Raw genomic sequence first — 20,125 nt, 5'->3', positions numbered from 1 at the left:
AGAGCGGTTTCAGTGGAAGAGAGGGGTGAGAGCCTGGCTAGAGGGGCCTCAGGAAAGAACAGGAGGACGGAGATTGGAAACTGTTCTATGGAGAGCTTTCAAATTTGGCTTTAAATGGAAGGTGGGCAATGGGGTGGTATCAGTAGGGGTGAGTCTTGAGAAGGTTGATTTGTTTTTGGTTTCGTTTTTTTGATGAGAAAGTGAATAGCATATTTGTAAACTGACCTACCTGTGTGTATCTGGGGATTAGATGCCTAAATGCTGATAGAGATCTGTGGGGATGGGAGTTTTGATTGGAAGTAAAGTCTGTTTGAACAGATCATTTTGGATCATGTGGTCTTATGAAAATGTCACTGCTGTACTGGGTGACGTGAAAATACTGGCAACACATAAGGAGAACAGAAGGGGCACCAGAAGATGGATAGGACAGCAGAAGAGGAAGGCATCCAAATCAAATATTGCCTATTTGCATTTTGCATAAAGTTGAGGTTACTGCAGTCCCTAAGGTGTCAGTGGAAAATCTCGCACATGCCATAGAAGTTTAGTCTAAATGGAAACTTAACAAAAAAAATTTTTATAAAGATATAACTCTTTTTTTTTTTTTTTTTATGTTCAGCTCATCGCTGTGGGAAAGGTAATTTTGAATGGGTTTAAAGGTGGAGTAAGGCCATTTTCATACACTGGACACTTTGGAAATCAGTCTGCCTTCTGTTGAGGGATTAGAACAGTGGTTTATGTTAATTACATATCTCTGTAACACTCTCCACCAGGAACTGTGTCACCAGTAATGCAGGTGTTCTTGATGACACAAGTAATCCAGCTAACAGAGACCTACAACATAGGGTTTAAATTAATTATCAGTGTTGACGCAAGTGTAAGCCTGGATATATTGTAGATGTTGAGATGAAGACTGAAGAGTCTCTTATCAGCCAGCACCTGTGGTACCAGTGCCTTTGTCTGGGTGCCACAGATTCAGGAGCTGATTCTCTTTTTTCCAGGAGTAGAGACTATTCCATCCACTCATCCAGACATCCAGAGTAGGCTCTGTGGAGATAATTCCTGTCAAGCATGAGATTGGGAGACAGACTAAGCAATTAATTAATCAAAGAGATGATGAGATTTGGGGAGCCTCCAGGTCTCACTGTCATCTTTGAGAAAGTCGTGTATTTGCCTGTATCTCCAAAGAGTAGAATACATATTTCTTTAGGGCATAGCATCCTCCTGGACAAACTGTAATCATTCCATAATGTAGCCTCTCTTTTCACAGTGCTCTTTTTGGAAAATACAGTATGGTCTGAATCCCTGGATTGGACTAGATTCTAGTACAGATTACTGTTTAGTCTGTCACTTTGGGAAACAAACTCTCTGACTACCCTGTGTTCCCATTAGATAAATAGGTATAACATTGTTACTGCATATGCTCTGACCTTGTGTGAATATAATCTTAGCATGGAAAACAGTGAAGTATTTTAAGGAGAAAAGGTTACCTAAGAGCCATAGATAATGATTTATTTATGAGCTATCAAGTTTAAGCTTTTGTATTACACTTCTGAGTGATATTCTTTTGTTCTTTCTGCCATTATTTCAGGCACATAGGATATACTAAGATTTAAGGGTGTAGCAAGTGGGAAAACTTACACAAAACTGTTTGTAGTACCAGTGTAATAAGCCGCTTTGCCTTGTTGATTAGTATATTAAAATAAATGTTACAGGTATGTGTTAGAATTCACCAATATGTAAAATTGAAATTATGTCACAGGAATAGTGATGAAAATAACACTTCTGTCACATTTTAAAAGTTGATTTTGTTTTCCTTTTCAGGATTTAAAGTGTTAAACTCTTCATTTTGGCCAGATGATTAGAAAGATATAGTTCTCCTGATTCTTTTTATACTAGAATAATCTTTCATTATTAATCCATTTAAGTCATCTCCAATCGGTTCATCCGTGCTACCAATTAAAAATAGAAAATGTATGTGCTCAATTTCAAGAATTAAAAATAATGCCTTGGGAGTAGCATTTCTTTCCGTGGTGAGAGGATTGTTGGATTTTCCAATTAAAGAAGTCTCCATACTGGAAATGAGTAGTCAATTATGAAGGTTATTTTTGAATAGCCAATTTGCATATCCCTAATTGTATTCATTTCCTTTGAAAGACTGAACTTGGAATTTATGATGTTTTGATTGGTTAACCTTGCACTGGTGTTATTAATACTACTGCCAACAAGGTTCCCCTATGAATGGGGCTTTGAGTGCCTTTCCTAAATAAATGTTTGAATGATAAGTAGGTTTGTTTTATTTAATGAATGAAAATATCTGAAAATTTACTAGCAGTTTTCTAAATTTGCACTCACTGCACTTTATTGGATTGACAGTAACATCCCTGAGCTGCCTACTGCGCTCATATTTGGACTTTTCGACATCAGCAGATGAGAGCCATTGGAAGTTCCTATCATGATGCTGTCTGCTGGCCAAAAACGCAAATGGCTGCCTCTGCCATTTATACAGCAGTGTTTTGCCCAATTACTTGATTATTTTATTATATGTTGCGCCTATTTTAAGAAAAATGACTTGGAGATGGACAGTTAAACATTTTTATATTAATGATGAGAAGCATAGTTCTCATATGAAATAAAATTGAGATGAAGATGGGAATAATTAAAACTTCTGAGGTTTAGCGTCTTTGGACTTAAACCAATCAACATGGAGTTAGTCATGAAGGAAAATAATGAAATTACAGGCATGAATACAAATGGGATATCTATGTGTACAAGATAAACACAGATTGTGTGTAAATATACACATGTATGTATGGTTCTACTTATTATGATTGTGTCTGAAAGGCAGTTAGAGTTAGGGATTTTATCGTCTTTACCTCTAAAACTGGAATGTCCTCTTCTACAGTGTAAGTCTATTGTTCAAATCCTGCATATTCAACTTTCATGTCTGGCAACACTCTTGAATGAAAGAGATACTGAAGTCCTTTTAGGCATATGAGAAAAGGTGGTGAGGGGAGGTGGCAGCCATTTCATTCCTTCCAGAGGGTTAGCCAAAATTGGATCTCTATTTCAGGAATATACAAACAAACCATTAATTATTTCCTGACCATGGCACTTTTAGGCATAATACTGAATTAAGAGTTGTGCTACAGTAACACTAAGTTTTCAGTTTTAAGAGGTCATTTTTTTAAAAACCAAATAAAGATCACAATCAGCTAGATACAGGGTCGATGTGATATGCATGTTCTACAAAGTAATTAGTGCTGTTGGATTTGTTTGTAGCTGATTGCTGTGTTTGACGAACAAGAGCCACTCCACAAGATCGAGAGCCCCAGTGGAAACCCCGCAGGCCGGCAGAGCCCAGATGCTTTTGAGACAGAAGTGGCTGCCCAACTGGCTGCGTTTAAACCAGTTGGTGGGGAAATTGAAGTAACCCCTTCTGCTCTGAAATTAGGTAGGTGTATTATTTTAGTGGTGCGCTTTTCACCTGGTTGAAATACCTCATCTTGCTGGCTATGAGTTTCTTCTACTTTATGACTTACCCTGTTAGTGTTTGCCTTTAAAAAAATAAACCTGGTTTGTCTTTCTCTAAATTATTTTTTTTACGTAGATCTTTGCAGCTGCTGATGCTCAGGCAATAGATGCAGTTTTTCTCTTGAATTGCAAGTGAATCTGAATTGCATATCCTTGAAGTTACTGGGGAGGAGTTGGACTGTAAATGATGAGCTTCATCTGCAGCATATGAGGACTGCTTGAATTTTTTAAAAAGTCCCTGAAAAAAGTCACTTGGAAAAAGCTAAAGGTTATCAAGGAATCCAGGCTAGAAATAAAAGGTCACTTTCTGTTTTAGCCACCTTTTTCTTCTCCACAAGTTGTATAACTCAGTTTGGGGGAAACATTTTGAAGTTAGTTTCTAATTCTGTGCAACTGATTTATTCCAACCTGGTGATTTTGCTCAGAATTCCCTTTTGTTATATTTGTTTTGAAGGTGTTGGTAGAAAGAGAAAACAAACATTCTTCTAAAGTTTTAGTGAATTTATGTCTCCAAGATAAATAATGTCAGTTATTGGTGATAACTCTTAAAGATAATTTTAGGTCAGTTTAACAGCATAAAGTTTTGAAAATCCACTAATATTTTGGTACTTAAAACCATTTTTTATTCCCGTTGAATGTATGCATACCTTTTGAGACAGCTCTAAGCGCCGGTTATAGGTTAATTCTCAAGCTAGAACAGAGGTTTTTTTCCACTTTGCAAAGGGAAACATATGCTTAAAATTGTAAAAATTTTACATAGTATAATTTTTGCCATTTGAAACAAAATACATTATAAAGTTTATTTTACATGCCACAATACTGAATATTTATATTTTGAACTAATTTTCTGGAAAGCATCTACAGTGCCCCTTTTAAAATAAACCAAGTGGAAATTAATGACCCATCATCTTCATAATTTTTCTCTATCTTTTGGAAACCAAGCTAGCAGAGCAGTTCTGCTGGAACTCGGTCGTTGGAGGGCTTTGTGGCAGCTTCTCTTCATCTGGAGTGAAGTTTGTGGCTTCAGCAACCTCACAGCCCTATCATTCATTTGCATAATGGATGCCTTTTATCCATTATGCAAATAGTATGGGAGGAAAATTAGGCAATAAGGGAAGACGAAAGGAGAAAATTGCTTGTTTTAATATTCTATTTATAAGCAAGCACTGTGGTCTTCAAAAGGCTGAACCTCAGAGTACCCCTGTGCCTGGGAATTTGTTTTTTCACCTTTCTCTTATGAGCTTTCTCAGGGAAAAATGTTTGTTTTTCTTTAGCTTTTTCAGCTTTTGTTGAACCATCTGAGCAGTATAACGTTCAGTATAGAAAGAAAAGTAAGCTGAGGTTCCCCATCTTTGAAGGTGGACTTTCTGCTTCTTCAATACTGATTTTGGGTCAGACACAGATAGGAAACAATATTTATTCAGTGGTGCCTATATGCCAGGCACAGAACTCAAGGCAGTGCACCGCGTATTCTAAATCCTGTACTCCTAACAATTCATTTAAGCCTCGTGATACTTAGTTGGGTTCTATTATCTCCCTAATTTAAGAGATGAGAAAACAGGCCTAGAGCAGTTAAATAACTCCTCCAAAGTCACATAGCTGTTAGGTGGCAAACTTAGGATTTGAACCCTTGGTAGCTCCAGTGTCAGGAACAATTTTTCTGTGCTGTCTTTCATATGCTCTTTGTAAAATAATACAGTGATATCATTTTCCTGAGAGTCATTTTGTGAATATGTATCAAACCCTGAAAATGCTTAACTCCTTGGCTTCAAAGCCCATTTCACCTAGTGTCACAGATGAAATGGTGAGACTGGCCAGCCTTCAGTATTTGGTGGTCAGTGTTGCCTTCCAGCCATTCAATCTGAAACCGTGGCATTATATCCTTTTCCTTCCTTTTCTTCCTGTCATCCACAGTTTCTTCAGCCTTCATGTCCATGACCACTGAAGCAGGCCAGAGCTTTCCCATCAATCAGACTACTGCAGAGGCCTCAAACTGACCTCCTCCTTTACAGGGCCGGCTTTCGCCAATCTCTGCTTCTGCCAGATCTACCTTTCTAAATCACAAAGCTGATTATATAACTCCCCTGCTCAACAACTTCCAATGGCTTCCCACTGCTAGGAGAACCATGTCCAAACTCATTAGCAAGCTGATGCAGACAGTTCCTCAGAATTAGATGGAGGTATTTGGGCAGGGATGCAGGATGAAGAAATCATCCCTTATCTACTCTCATGGTTCTGTCAGACTCAGTACTTTACATTTCTGGAACTTTAAAAGCAAAGAAAAAAAAATATTTATTGAGTTTCTCAGATAGAGGAATTAAAGACAGAAGCAAAGCCACCAGCTTTGGTATCTGTCCATTCTGTTTTCCTTTCATTGCCCTCAGGGCAGGGTGTGGTCATGGCTTGGGTACACGGGGATCTCCGGAGGGATATGCTTGGCAGCAGATGCAGTATGCGTGAATGGCTCTTCTGGGAGGTGACCTCCTTGTGCTGCCAGGCCCACCCTGAGACCTTGTTTAGCAGAAGAATGGGAGAGGGTAGTCAGAGGAGGAGTAGCATGTGTGTGTCAGTGATTCTTCATCACAGGGGGCATATAAAATGCCAAGCCCCAAAGCCCCAGCCTATCCTCTCTGCTCCACACTCAGCTTTCGGAGGCCATGGGATCTGGTTCTACTTCTCATGGGCCTCATTAGCCCAGGCTGGTACAACACACGCGGGGCTGATTCTCCCTGGTTTTCTCGCTCTTGAGATCCATCCAAGACGATGGGGAATTTAACCATTATCGGTTTGCATGCTTATCTTACTTAAGATAACCTGTTACAGTTTAACAGATATTGGGAATCTAGATGTTCTTACCATTAGGTCATGTTAATCACCAAAAATGTAGGTTTTACTGATACTGAAATAAAAGTGCACTCAACATTCAGTATAATTTTTGTATCTTTCTCCAGCACAAGTTAGTCATCATCAGTATCCTGTTAAAAACTGACAGCCTTCCCCCCACCTCCATACATGCGGACAGTGGTTGGGCCCACCTCTTTTCTTTATCTTCCAAGTTGAAACACTTATACACAGAATATGCAGGAAGCTCGTATTCAGGGGCTCTTCGTGATCTATCCCCTTCTTGTCTGCCCGCTTTTATTACTAGCCTCTGTTCTACAATCACCTTAACCTGCAGCTACCACAAGCCACTTGGCTTTCTCTAAATTGGCAACTTTCTTTCAAACCTTTGTCTTTGTAGTTAGTGTTCCCTTCACCTGGCTCACCCCTTTGCCTCTTTTCTACTTGGTGAAATTGTATGCACCTTTTAAACTCAAGCTCAAATATGCCCTTGTTTGTGAAACCTTGTCCAAATCTTCAAGATAGGATGGTAAGTGTACCATAAATGCATTTCTTAATTCTTCATCAACGAAGGGATACAAAGGTGAAGAAAATTTCTACTGACCAAAAGGGATTCATAGTTTTGCACCCTGTAAGCTAATGGGGTATATATATTTTTTACATTTGCAAGACGAATTTTAAATCAACGGGGCAAACACATAATTCCAACTTCATCTAAATTATTTCCTACCATTTATTTTGTAATGGATTTTCTAATGTAATGCTAAACGACTAAGCCCTGACTCAGCCCTAACTAGCAAATCATTCTAACACTTCAAGATTATAATGTTTCTGTAGTTGGCCAGTACATATTACTGTGTAGACTAGAGATTGTAACCTAAGAGTCTATTTAAAAGAAGAGAGAGGGTAGAACAAACACCAGGTAGAATAGCAAAGAATCATATTCACAGAGCCCATTTAGACTTTAAAATCACCTAGTTCAGGAGTTTTCCAGGTCTTCTTTGAGGAGCCCTATGGTACTTCCTAACACGTTTTGGGATTTCAACAAATATTTGATTCTAGTTAATTAATAACATTTATTGAACACTTAAATTGTAGATGCTATTTTTAATTCATTCACACTCACTCTTTGTACACATAAGATTGGTTATACTAGCAGGGAAGAAAGGGATGCAGAAGGCTGTTGAGTAGGCAATAGAGAATCCTAATACCGTTTAGAAGTCCTACAGCAAAGAAACCTACCTTCACTCAAAAGAATTGTTAGCACCTCTTAGAACAACTTTTGTGAAAAGCTGATCTGTTAATAGACAATTCCATAGAATTTCATAAGAGCAATTTTCTAGACAATTAACATTATTTTACAAGTGACCAAGTAAAAGCTTAGACTCAGTGTGTGCTGTGATGTCAAATAACTAGTTGGTTAAAGGAGTAGAATTGGAACCTGCATTTCTTGGCTTTCAGCTACATGACATCTTTTGGATTAATTGTAGGTTTCAATTATCTGTACCTTTTACTACTATATGGGATAAAATAACACCTTATATCCTTTTGGAACGAGATAGAGTGTAAATTAATAAATATATACTGTGAATAGTTGTAAATAAAAAGCTAATAAGGAAGTACCAGAAAATTAATATGGAGAAAATTTCTTTTAAATCCTTCTGTGTCAGAAATGAACTTGCTTCTATTTCTTCATCCCATGTGTATGCACACACATGCACTTGCACGCATGTGTGTATGTTTGGGGAAAAATTGCACTGAAACAAACATGCTAATATTTGGGATACCTGGTAATTTTTCTCCCATATTGTGGATACTGTTGTCCTTTTTGACATTGCAAGTCTCTGCATGTGTAGAGCCTTCTGTAAATAAGACAAATTAGTGAGGACGTTTACTTTGATGTTTGGAAGAATGAGAGTCCTTTAGCCTTTCTCCAGCTAATCCTTATGCTGCCTTTATGATCAGCGGTAACTGGCCTTCTGCTGTTCCCCAAAAGACTTCATGAGGCTGTAGTCCAAGGTTGACCCAATCCTTGTCCCTTGAGAACCAATGATATGGAGCCAGTCCCAGACCCTACAGTATTTGATCTAGCTGTGTATCCAGACAAGTCATTTAACCTATAGCTATCACATTTTTCCAAACAAAGAATAAATCAGGACACATTTGGCATTCTATAGAAGTGAATATTCTTAACTGAGACCATACAGGTTACTTCCTTATGTGCCACTGCCATATCTCCCTGGGCCATAGTTTTCTCATCTATACTATAGGCCTTTCTTGCTCTAATGGGCTACGATTGTCCCAGGAGAATTTCATTAATTCCAAGCTGAATTTGAAACTGACTCCATGCCCCTGTCAATTTCCATCCTATGGCCCCAATTAATTAGTAGTTTTATTTTGAAACTTTTGGTAATTTTTCCTCAGTATTCTTGACTGAAATTTGCCATTTTGGGTTAAGGTTCCACGGGAAAATATGTCTTTAGTTATAATTACTTAAGCAATGCAATTTAAACAGTGTATCAGGATAAAAAGTACCTTCAGCTTCGTTGTTGCCACTCTTGTGATCTATATTACCCAGATATAAAGCAATCTGATTAAAGTTTGGAGTTGAAACGGTATTAGCTTTATTCTCTTGTGTGTTAAACTTTGAAGATGAGATACTTTCTGTTTGAAAGTGATTCTTGTTTTTGAGACTTGAAAGCCGAGAGGTGCCTCAGATGCTTTATTGTTTCCATGTGTGTTTGTGCTTCTTCAAAACTGAAAGGAAAATTATGATTGTATGTTTGTTATAATATAATTATTTTCAAAACATTGAGTTCTCCTCTTTATTTTCAGTAGTTCCCAGATCATATGGTATAGCCATAGATTAGTGTTGGAAATTGTGACCGTTTTCTATCTGATTCTGACTAATTTACTGAATAAGGGAAACATGTGGGATCGTTTGTCTGAACTTTTAAAGAAACCAAATCCCTTTATGGCGCTGATCTTTGGGAAAAAAAATAAAGCAGGGGGAAGTTTATTCCTTTAATTAGGCTTCAGTGTGTAAGTAGCTGCTGGGCCCATAATGTGAGTTTAAGTATTGGCATCTGATCCTAGACAAACACGGTCACACCACACACATAGCAGAACGAAAGCTCAGGGCTGGGCCAGGCTTCTGGCAGAGCCTTTGAATTCTGACTACAAAGCACCCAAGCCTGTGAGGGTTCCTTGTTACTGGAAGCTCTCTGCTGTGGGCAGTGAAACCCCAAGTTGAAATGACCAGGGAACTGAGGTCATTTGCTTGGATGAATCCATAAGTCATCATTTGGTCAGAGTTTCATCCTATTTGTTTCCTATTGAGTCTGATTATTCAAAAGTTAACAGCTATAGAATCGTTTGCCTTTCTCTTCTTTTGCCTTCCTTGGGAGCCTGGTGTTTTCTCCCATGTAGGCTTAGATGAATGATGTTGTAATTAGCTATGGTAACCTTGCCAGGCTATCATCGATCAGTCATAGCCATGTAGTCTATAAAGTGTGTGCATGCTTTTCTGGTATGACGGTAACTAAATCAGGACTAAAGGGGTCACAGTGTTCTAACCCATTTCTGGCACCATTATTCTTTTCCTATTGTTTTGGGTTTTATTTTAGTTTGTTTTCAGAGTAGGTGAAAAGTTGCTGGGGAGGGAGGTGGTACAGGGAAAGTCAGGTTATACATCGAATATTTTTTAAAAATTTTAATACTCTGGAAAAGGGCCTGAGGTACTTGATTAAATGAAAGAATAAAATGAATATCTAAAGACAGGCAACTCCTAACAAATACTAAAAGGTAATTACTACACAGGAATAATTTGTGTTTGTGTTAGTGGAGTACAAATGTGAATGGTAGTTCAAATATGAAGCTTTCAGTATACCTGGGATTGCGTCCCGAGTAATTGCAGATGAATGGTCAGCGTAAACACACTTCAAAGACAAGCAATCAGTTCAGATAACATTTTGTAAAAATAGCATGATGAGTTTTGCTTGAAGATATTCTATATTCTTATAAGGGTCTTTTCAGTTAGATTTATTAAATTATCAAATGTTAAGCAAGGAAAAGTAAAAAATTAACGTCATCCTACAGAACTATTTTCATTTTTCTATTTCCTATCCAGTTTATCTTTGCATTTTAATCTTAATTCAATTCTTTTTTACACCTGCTCAGTTTTCCTTTTGTCTCTTTTCTTTAATTTTGTGTACTATATCTGATGGCTAAATTCAGTACCTAAAGTGGTACTAAGTTGGCTGTACTCCAATATAAAATATTAAAGGAAATTTGCATTTAGCCATTTACCCCAAAAATGTAAGACAGTGTATAAAAACCAAGCTTTCTTTCTTGTTCTTTTCCAGCTGTATTTTCTAAGTTGATTATACGACCTCAAAAAACAAACCAAAAAAAAAACCCATTGAGTTCACCAGCCCCCTTTGGCCTCTTGCTGATGCTGGACCCACACTGAGACAGTCTGCAAATCCTCTCATAAACAAACGGAATGAAAGGTCACCTTCCTACTGCTCACTTGATATTAGACCCCTGGGTTTTCAAGCCTCTTTTGCAGATTGCTTTTAATAGTAAGCCCAGTGAAGCTCTGTTTGCAGAGGCCTAGTCCCTAGCTAGTGAAAATATTTTCAGCCATGCTGTCATACTCACCTCCTTGTAGTTCCCTGGACCACTGATAATTTTTGGTTTGTCCTTTTAACAGAAGAAACTGTCATCTTCCTCTCCCCTACCCAACATACACACACATAAGTCTTTCCTTCCTCCCTTCCCCACCCATCATTACAACTCCCTTTGGCCTTTCTTGCAACCACTTCCCAACTCTCTGCTATTCAGGTTCTCTGAGGCAGTCAACAGGGCCAGGTAGAATGGCCCTCATTCTCTAAATACAACTGCTGCGTTTTAGAACCTAGTTGGGTTTTACGTGTCTGTTACAGAATACTTTCAAATTATTTATCTGTATTAAAAATTTCTTAATATTCAAATTTTTATAAATATAAATCTTTGTAGCCATAAAATAGATTATATTTCTCATAAATTTCTAATGACACCTAAACAAATTATTTACAATAAACATGCTAATTTTCTTTTGCAATTTGAAATTCAACAATCTTGCTAACAATTCAAAATATGGTAATACCTCTTTTGCACTAACAAGTTAAATGTAAGGTTAAGCCTTTGGGACTTTTTCTTTGTGTGTGTGTGTGTGTGTGTGTGTGTGTGTGTGTGTGTGCGCACGCACACACATGGGTTTGTTCTTTTTTTTTTTTTTTCTCTTTCCGCCCAGATGGGCAGGGCCAAAAAAAGAAATCCACTAATTTAATTATTTACAGAAGATCCATCTTAAGGACAAGTCACTCAGAGTTGGACATGCTTTTATGACTGGCTCAGGATTTTCTCATTTGCTTTATCTGATAAAGCCATATGATGAATTACGACCCAATATACACACATGGGGTTATTTCCTTGCTCTATACCCATTTTGAAATTTTACTAAGATCTTGATTTGGCCCAATGAAAGTAAAAAATACTGAAACAGCTTGATCTGTTCATTCTCACATCCCAAGGTGATAAGGAAAGGTGACAGCCTTTGCTTAGCAGTTGCCTTAAGAAAAGCTCTCTCTCTTGTGTTTACCTTTTTTTTATGTTTACCAGATAACATAAGACAGCCTCCCAGATATCAGTGCCACACCCTGTCAATTTATCATTGAAACAATGCATCCATCATATGGTACATACAAAATGATATTCATCTTGTTTGTTCGTAGGCTTAATGAGAAAATCTTGATAGGTATCAGAAAATACAGGCGACCTTTTAAAAATACCAGAAAAGTTCTGATTACTTTTTAGTATAAATATGGCTCTTTGTTAAATTCCTGAAACTCCTTTACAGATGGAAGAAATTTGGGGCTTTATATATATTTTTTCTGTGTGTAAAATTGAAGTACAGGCAATTATGTGGTACATCTTGCTTATTTTCTTTTTGTTTATATGGAAAACTTGACTATGATTACTTAATGCATGTGTATGGAATATGCCATGATCAAGGAAAATAAGTGGGAGTAGGGATTTTGCCTTACCACAACCTATTTGAAACCATAACACTAGTATTTGGTGTTTTAAGATAATATTGACTAAAGAAGCCATTACTTCAATGTCATGTTTCTTGAAACTGTTGATAAGAATGGTGTTTCCATATCCTTTTGCACTATATGTTCTGAAAAATGGCATGGCTAACAGCAAGCTGAATGGCTTTGTGTCATCTGGTTCTGCATAATTGTGATGATCAATTAAACTCTCCTTGTGTTTTTAAAACAAATAGACTTTCTGCCCCGGAGATCTGAAAGCATGAGGCAAAGTTCTTATTTTAGTCACAGTTCAGGAATAATGTCCTTTGACCTCATGACTTCAGTCTGATGTTACAGTTAACTGCCCTTATGGCAGAGAGTTCAGCATTTGCACAGCTGGCATCTGCTCCTTTTAGATGATTGTGCTTAAGAATATAGCAATGGAAATCAGTCTGTCTGATCAGTCTGTCGGAGCCAGTGCTACGGTGGTGTGACTGTCACTGACTTCAGTTACTCAAGAGTTATTTATTACTGGCCCAATAGATGGAAAGTATTAGTCTAGGCTACCAGAGTAGTATAAAATAATACAAGTCATGAACTCATTCTCAAGCAGCTTACAATCTAGTTGATTTAAGATAAATTACTAAGTGAGTCTCTTAACTTGGTTAGGTTTCCATTTTTATAATTTACAACTGTTGTTATAATAGTACAGAGCATGCAATTAGAAACCCTTGCAGTTAAAAAAGGATCTTACCACATAAATAAATTTAGACGTGCACAAAAGCTTCTGTGTGTGCCATTTGTCATGTGGGACATCTCCTTATAGCTTGGTTAATTGTCTTTTCTTTGGGTCTTTGGTTGATAGAGAGGCTCATGGAAATAGTTCGTTTGTGTTGCTACAGTTTTTATTGATTCTGTTTTGGGCAGTGCTAGTTTTATCTCCTATTAGGTGACCAGAAACAACTAGGATCCCTAGTCTCTCCACTACCACCAACGTCCTGAGCTGCCCAAGTGAGGTCTTCAAGGACCTAATGGGTTGATGGATGAATATTTATTTATCTATCCATTCATCTGTCTAGCCTTTTCACCAAAGATGCTCTAGTCAGATGTACTCATTTAATCCTAGGTAGTGAAGTTGGAGACCAGACTTCTTCCCTGGTGAGTTGAGCTAATGCACTGTTCAGAAGAATTAGATATGCTCTAGCCAGGAGGTAGAGTTCACTGACCCACCCTTTCTTTTTCACTGAGGACCATATAAATTACTGATTGGACCCCAGCAGTGATCTTTTCGTCTCCAAATCTATAGGCTATACCTCAGCCTAATTTATGTACACTATACAGAAAGTTTAAGAAAGTGCTATTTTCAGTCCCTCTGTTCTTCTGACTCACAATACCATTCTCCAGGTGACTGCTCGGATTGTCTAAACACGATTGTCATGTGAATTCTTCTACCCTGTGGGCTGCACTGAGAAGGAGCATTTTGACCATGTTGGAAGATTTCCTTAAAGAAGTTTACAGAATGAGTTTTGTGGGTTTTTTTTTTTTTTTCCTTTTCAGACCTTTTTGAAAACTTACTCAAAAATTAAGTTTCTTTAAAAGACCTTCCTCAACTGCCTTCTTAATGCCCTGTTTTGAAAGATAGTGTTTTAGCATTTGTTGGGTAGTTGTCATCAATTTGATATAATATTCTGTCTTTATAAGGTGAAAAGTTATGTGAGGTTAAGCAGAATTCTTGTCTGTAATTCATATCTTCTTAAAAATTAGTTGTTTTCTCTGTATCCAAAATGTAACCTGAATATATTTGACTTAATATCTTAAGGAAGTAAGAGAGCAATGCATTATTTCCAGAAAAAAAAAAGCAAGGGATGCAGAAGGATATACATTATATATTACATATTTACTTTATAACGCTACAGTATAGAAATTACGAGTACAAGTCATGGAGCAAGACTGCCTAAGTCAGATACAACTCTGTCCTTTACAAGCTGGGTGATCATAGGCAAGTATTTAACATCACCTTGCCTCAGTTTTCTCATCTGTAAAATGGATAATATTACTAATGATCAAATGGAGTTGTTGTGAGCATCAAAAGCACTCATATGGGGCTTCCCTGGTGGCGCAGTGGTTGAGAGTCCGCCTGCCGATGCAGGGGACACGGGTTCGTGCCCCGGTCCGGGAAGATCCCACATTCCGCGGAGCGGCTGGGCCCGTGAGCCATGGCCGCTGAGCCTGCGCGTTTCGAACCTGTGCTCCGCAACGGGAGAGGCCACAACAGTGAGAGGCCTGCGTACCGCAAAAAAAAACAAACAAAAAAAGCACTCGTATGTATGTAAATATAAAATAGAATAGTGCCTGCCGTATAATAAGAGGTAAATAAGTACCAGTCACTATTGCTGTTTTCATCATTGTATTTATTACTGATCATTTGGAAGAAAATTATACAATCTCCTTGTGTTTATATAATTGATATTTTGATCTGACCTTTCTTCTCCCTTTTTCTCATTTTTAACTTTCAGCCCATAACAATATATTCTCTCTTTTTCATAAATGTAGATTCTGGTCCTCTTATGCCTTCTTCTAAGCCACGACATTAAATGAATTTTTCCTCTCTTCAGGCTTACAAGATACATGGTAAAATGGTTTGTTGCAGCCGAAACAATACCCAGGGACATTAATCAGAGTAATGTAATTGCTGCAAAGTCTTCGAATAATACCTTTGCGCTTGTTTTTAGAGATTTGTAGAAGGGTAATTGCTTTGAATCTTTTTATCCTTATTTAACTCAAGTACTTACTTTTATGTCCTCACCCTGATTTAGCATATTGTTCATAAAGATTTTCTTTTAGAATTGATAAGTGCATGCTGTTCATTTTTGACAATACCTTTACACAAGGGAATAAGAATATATTTTTGATGTTGTTACCCTCATCCAACTGGTCTAGAATACTGTATGAGTTGGGGTGCCAGTAGGAAACAGATGGCATGCTCAAAGATGTAATTGAAGAGAATTTAATAATGGGATTATTTATGAAAGTGAGGCACTCAAGTTCTGAAAAAAATGAGATCTCTTACTAGCCCAGGCTTGAAAAGAGAGACAGTTCTTACCAATCTAGTAAGAACTGCAGATGTGGGAGAGAGGAATTACAGGATCAGAACCTGTGACCTAAGCTTGTCCAGTTACCACGTTCAAAGGTGGAGCTGGCAGAGATGGGCGTAAACATCCTCACATCCACCTCTTCCTACACTCTTATTTTCCTGCTGTTGCTTCCTCTTGGCCAAACCCTACAGGTAGCCGAAGGGAAACTGGTCTGTGTGATGCGCTGAGTTACTGAGTGGAAGTCAGCCTCCTGGGACCAGAACAGGGCTTCGGAAACTGGGGAGTGGCTCCCGAGAGCAACGTGGAGATCGCGCAACACAAATACTTAGTCTGTGTGTCTCTGAGGTGACTTTTTATAAGGTGAATAATGCTTTAAAATTAAGGAACAGTTGATTATATGTTTGGCGTAGAACTCATCTACTGGAATATAGAAATCATTAAAATCTACTTTTTTCTTCAAGGTGTTCACAATTCAGTGCCATAATTCCCTCATCCTTTTCTTTTAAGTTGAGACATAACATGGGTGATATTTCTGTCTACCACACACTGAAATGTAGTGTCTGCCTTTAAGTAATATTTCTGTTGTGCTGACTATAATTCAACTACCTTTTTAACTCAATCAGTAAAGCACAGCAGCTTTCAGTTCACAAAAAAGTGCATTGAATATAATTTTTTTGTGTCTCTTTCTGCCCCAACTTTTATAGAAATGACAGTTTAAGTAACAATAAAGGGGGGGGGCATAGGGTAATAAAAACACTGGAAGTGGGAAGGGGGAAAAATGGGAAGTGAATAGAAGCAGATTAACAGATGGCTCAGAGTTTGGGGTGCTCTCAGGAAACCCTTCCTCCTTTTGGCACAGAGGGATGGCTTGGGATGGAGGTGGACAGCCTTGCTCCCTGCTTCTTGGGCATGTTTGTTACAGTGATACCTGTCAGCAAATGTGCTTTACCATGTCACCTGCCTAATTCAGAGGAGAACTCTCTTCAGGAAAGACCCAGGTATTGGCAGGAAAAACTGAAGCTACTTGTTGTCCTTAAGCAATTGAGTATTTCATTCAGAAATATAAATGGGCAACCACCACTGACCAGACATTTAAAGGAACGACGACTCAAAATATGGCACTAGGATAGAATTGACTAGACAGTCTTGGAGAAGAACAAAAAAGCTGTAGGACTACCTACCAGTTATCAAGATTTATAAAATTATAGTAGTTGATTCAGTGTGATTTTGGCACAAGGACAGATGAATGGCATAGGATAGACATTTCCAGCAACAGACCTTCACAGATACAGCCATTTGTTTTATGTCAGATTTGATACTGCTGTGCCGTGGGGAAGGGATGATGCCAAGTCATTTCAGTACCTATATAGAAAAAAAAAAAAATCCCAACCGCACACCTCATACAAAAATCAATGCTAGACAGATTGTAGATCTAAAGATGAAGAAATAGAAAAAAATAAAAAACACACCAAAACAAAAAATAAAATAAACATACACAAACCATGGAAGGCAACATATAAGAAATGGGACTATATGCATAGCTTTGGAGTTAGGCTTATTTGTAAAATCGGGCATAAGTGCTAGTCATAGCAATAATTTGGATACATTGGATTATGTCAAAGAACTTCTGTTAATAGAAAGATACAATTAAAAGAGTGAGAAAGAAAAGCTGTAGACTCTGAGAAGATATTTGTAATACATATATCCAACAGAGGGCCATGCCCAGGAAAAGAACTCTAATCTGACACTTCACAAAATAGATGAAATAGCCAGTCAATATATTAAAAACATGTTCAACTTCATTAATCTTCACGGAAAGGACACTGAAACCACATTGCAAATTTGACATCAAAATAAATAGCGTAGTATTGGCTTATAACCTAAAATATAAAGTAAATTTACATGAGTCTATAGTGGTAGAAACAAATGATTGAACAGCTAACGGTGGTAGTGGTGGGAAGGAACAAATCTTTCTTTCTTAACGGAAGAGTTCTGTAGATAATACATGTAGGTACTCCCCTTTGTGTGTGGGCTGGGCTTGGTGACTCACTTCCAAAAACAGCATATGGAAACAGAAAAGTAATAAGTGGACAGTGAAACCTGGCCAGCACTACCTGAACCAACTGATCAAGATTACCATCACCAGGGAGAAGTCAGCTGAGGTCATGTCCCCTGATACGCTGTGATGAGCAGAGCATTTCACTGTAGTGCTGCCCTTCCCGAAAATCCATAACTCCAGCCTGATCTTGAGAAACACATTGGAGAAGCCTAAATTGGGGGCTTTCAACAAAATGCTCGACCAGTTCTTTTCACAACTGCCAAAGTCATGAACAGCAAAGGAAGGCTGAGAAAAACTCCCAGACCAGAGGAGACTTGATGACTAGAAAAAATGTGGTGTCCTGAATTGACCCTGGAACAGAAAAAGACATTAGTGGGAAAATTGGTGAAATCCAAATGAAGTCTGTAGCTTAGTTAACAGTCATGCAGTAATGCTAACTTATTAGTTTTGACATAGGTATCATAGTTATGTAAGACGTTAACACAGAAACTGGATATTCTCTGTACGATCTTTACAACTTTTTATAAGTTGAAAATCCAAAACAAAAAGGTGGTTTAAAAAAATCTTTAATGCAAGAACACTACAGATCTACCAGGAATTACTAAAATGAGAAAGACAGTATCAAATGTTGGTGAGGCTGTATAGTAACTAGACAGACACTGCTAACTCGAGGTTAAGTTGGTTCAACGTTTTTGGAAAACTGTTGAGCAGTATCCACTAAAGTTGAACCTGAACGTTGCCTATACTCTGCAATTTCTCATTCTAGTTCAACTAGGTAATTTCTCAGCAGAAAAGAACATATATGTTCACCAAAAGACATCACAGCATACCTATTCCTACTAGTCCCCAAATGAAAACAACTCATGTGATAAAATGGTAAATAAATCCTGGTGTATTCAGACAGTGGAATGCTTTACAACAGTTGATTTACCTGTTGCAACCAAAACAGATAAACACTATAGAAGAAGCCCACAAAATATTGTAGAATGTGTAGGCCTGTTAGTATCCTTGTCTTCCACTGTGGGATGGTGAGAGATTCAGGCTAAACTTGATGGGGCAGGCAAGTGTAGATACTAAAAATGAAAATGGCTATCGAAAATTGATTCATTCGACAAATATTTATTGGACACTTAACTATATGCCAGGCATTTGTGTAGGTGCTGGGAATATAGCAGTAAAAGACAACAAAAATTCAAAAATTTCCTGCTCTCATGTAGTTTTCATACTACTGGGAGAAGACAAACATAATAAATGAATTATTTATATAGTATGTTAGAAAGTGATTCTAGTTTTGGAAGAATGCTAAAGCAGAATAAGGAGAATTGAGGGTGTTCGGTGAGAATGTGCATCCAGCGTTAAACAGAGTTGCACCAAAGTGAAAACTTGAAGGGGGTGAGGAAGTAAGAGTAGTGAAGATTGTTTAGAGGAAAAGAGGGAAGGGTATTGTAGATGAGGAAAAGTCCTTATCCCTCACAGCAGGGAATCAACGCTGCATGTATATATGCAGTTAGACACCAAAAGAGTAAAAAATAGAAGTGTTATAAAAGAATATAAGATAGTAGCTTCTGGGAAATTGTACCCGACGGTGAAGGGGAGAAAGGAAAATTGTATTTCTTTCTGCATTGTTTGAATTATTGTGATGGTTGAATTGTTTTTATAAAACATGAACAACAACAAAACAACCCAGTTAAAAGATGGGCCGGGGATCTGAATAGACGTTTTTTGAAATAAGTCATACAGATGGCCAACAGGTATGTGAAAAGATGTTCAACATCACTATTCATCAGGGAAATACAAATCAAAATCACGGTGAGATGTCACCTCATAACTGTTAGAATGGCTGTTATGAAATAGACAGGGAATGACCAAGTTGGAGAGGATGTGGGCACTGTTGGTAGGACTACAAATTGGTGCAGCCACTACAGAAAACAGTATGGAGATTCCTCAAAAAAGAAGAAAAAAAGAAATGAGACTAGAACTACCATATGACCCAGCTATTCCACTTCTGGTATTTAACCAAAGAACACATAAACATGAATTTGAAAAGATACATGCACCTCTGTGCTCATTGTTTGCAATAGTCAAGATGTAGAAACAACCTAAGTGCTCACAAACAGGTGAATGGATAAAGAAGACCTGGGAGATTATACATATATATAATGGAATATTAGCCATAAAATGAAGGAAATCCTTGGGACAACATGGATAGCATAATACCTGAGGATATTATGCTGAGTGAAATAAGTTGGATGGAGAAAGACAAAGACCATATGATTTCACTCATATGGAATCTAACAAAAAATAAATAAAAATTAAAAACAAACTCATAGATACAGAAAACAGATTAGTGGTTACCAGGGGTTTTCCGGGAGGCAAGCAAAATGGGTGAAGGGGGTGAACAACTAGACCTGTGGTGCTGATCCCTTTGTAGTGTATACAGATGTTGAGCTATGTTGTCCACCTGAAACTTGTACACACGCATACACGTACATATAAAACTTTTTTTTTTTTTTTTTTTTTTT

At 37.7% G+C, this 20,125-nt stretch overlaps 1 protein-coding gene across 1 annotated transcript in view; it reads left to right on the top strand.

Moving 5' to 3' along the window:
- PARD3B (par-3 family cell polarity regulator beta) overlaps nt 1-20,125 on the top strand; it is a gene marked incomplete at its 3' end in the record, with an annotated part of 751,281 nt that overhangs the window by 256,528 nt on the left and 474,628 nt on the right. Inside the window, exon 3 of the mRNA XM_007459885.1 lies at nt 3,280-3,451. Coding sequence (XP_007459947.1) covers nt 3,280-3,451 — 172 coding nt within the window. The remainder of the gene's footprint in view (nt 1-3,279; nt 3,452-20,125) is intronic.

Source organism: Lipotes vexillifer, unplaced genomic scaffold (genome assembly GCF_000442215.2).
Source record: "Lipotes vexillifer unplaced genomic scaffold, Lipotes_vexillifer_v1.1 scaffold1540, whole genome shotgun sequence".
Lineage (NCBI taxonomy): Eukaryota > Metazoa > Chordata > Mammalia > Artiodactyla > Lipotidae > Lipotes > Lipotes vexillifer.
The sequence above is the reverse complement of the archived record's forward strand: the minus strand, read 5'-3'. Positions and strand labels throughout refer to the sequence as shown.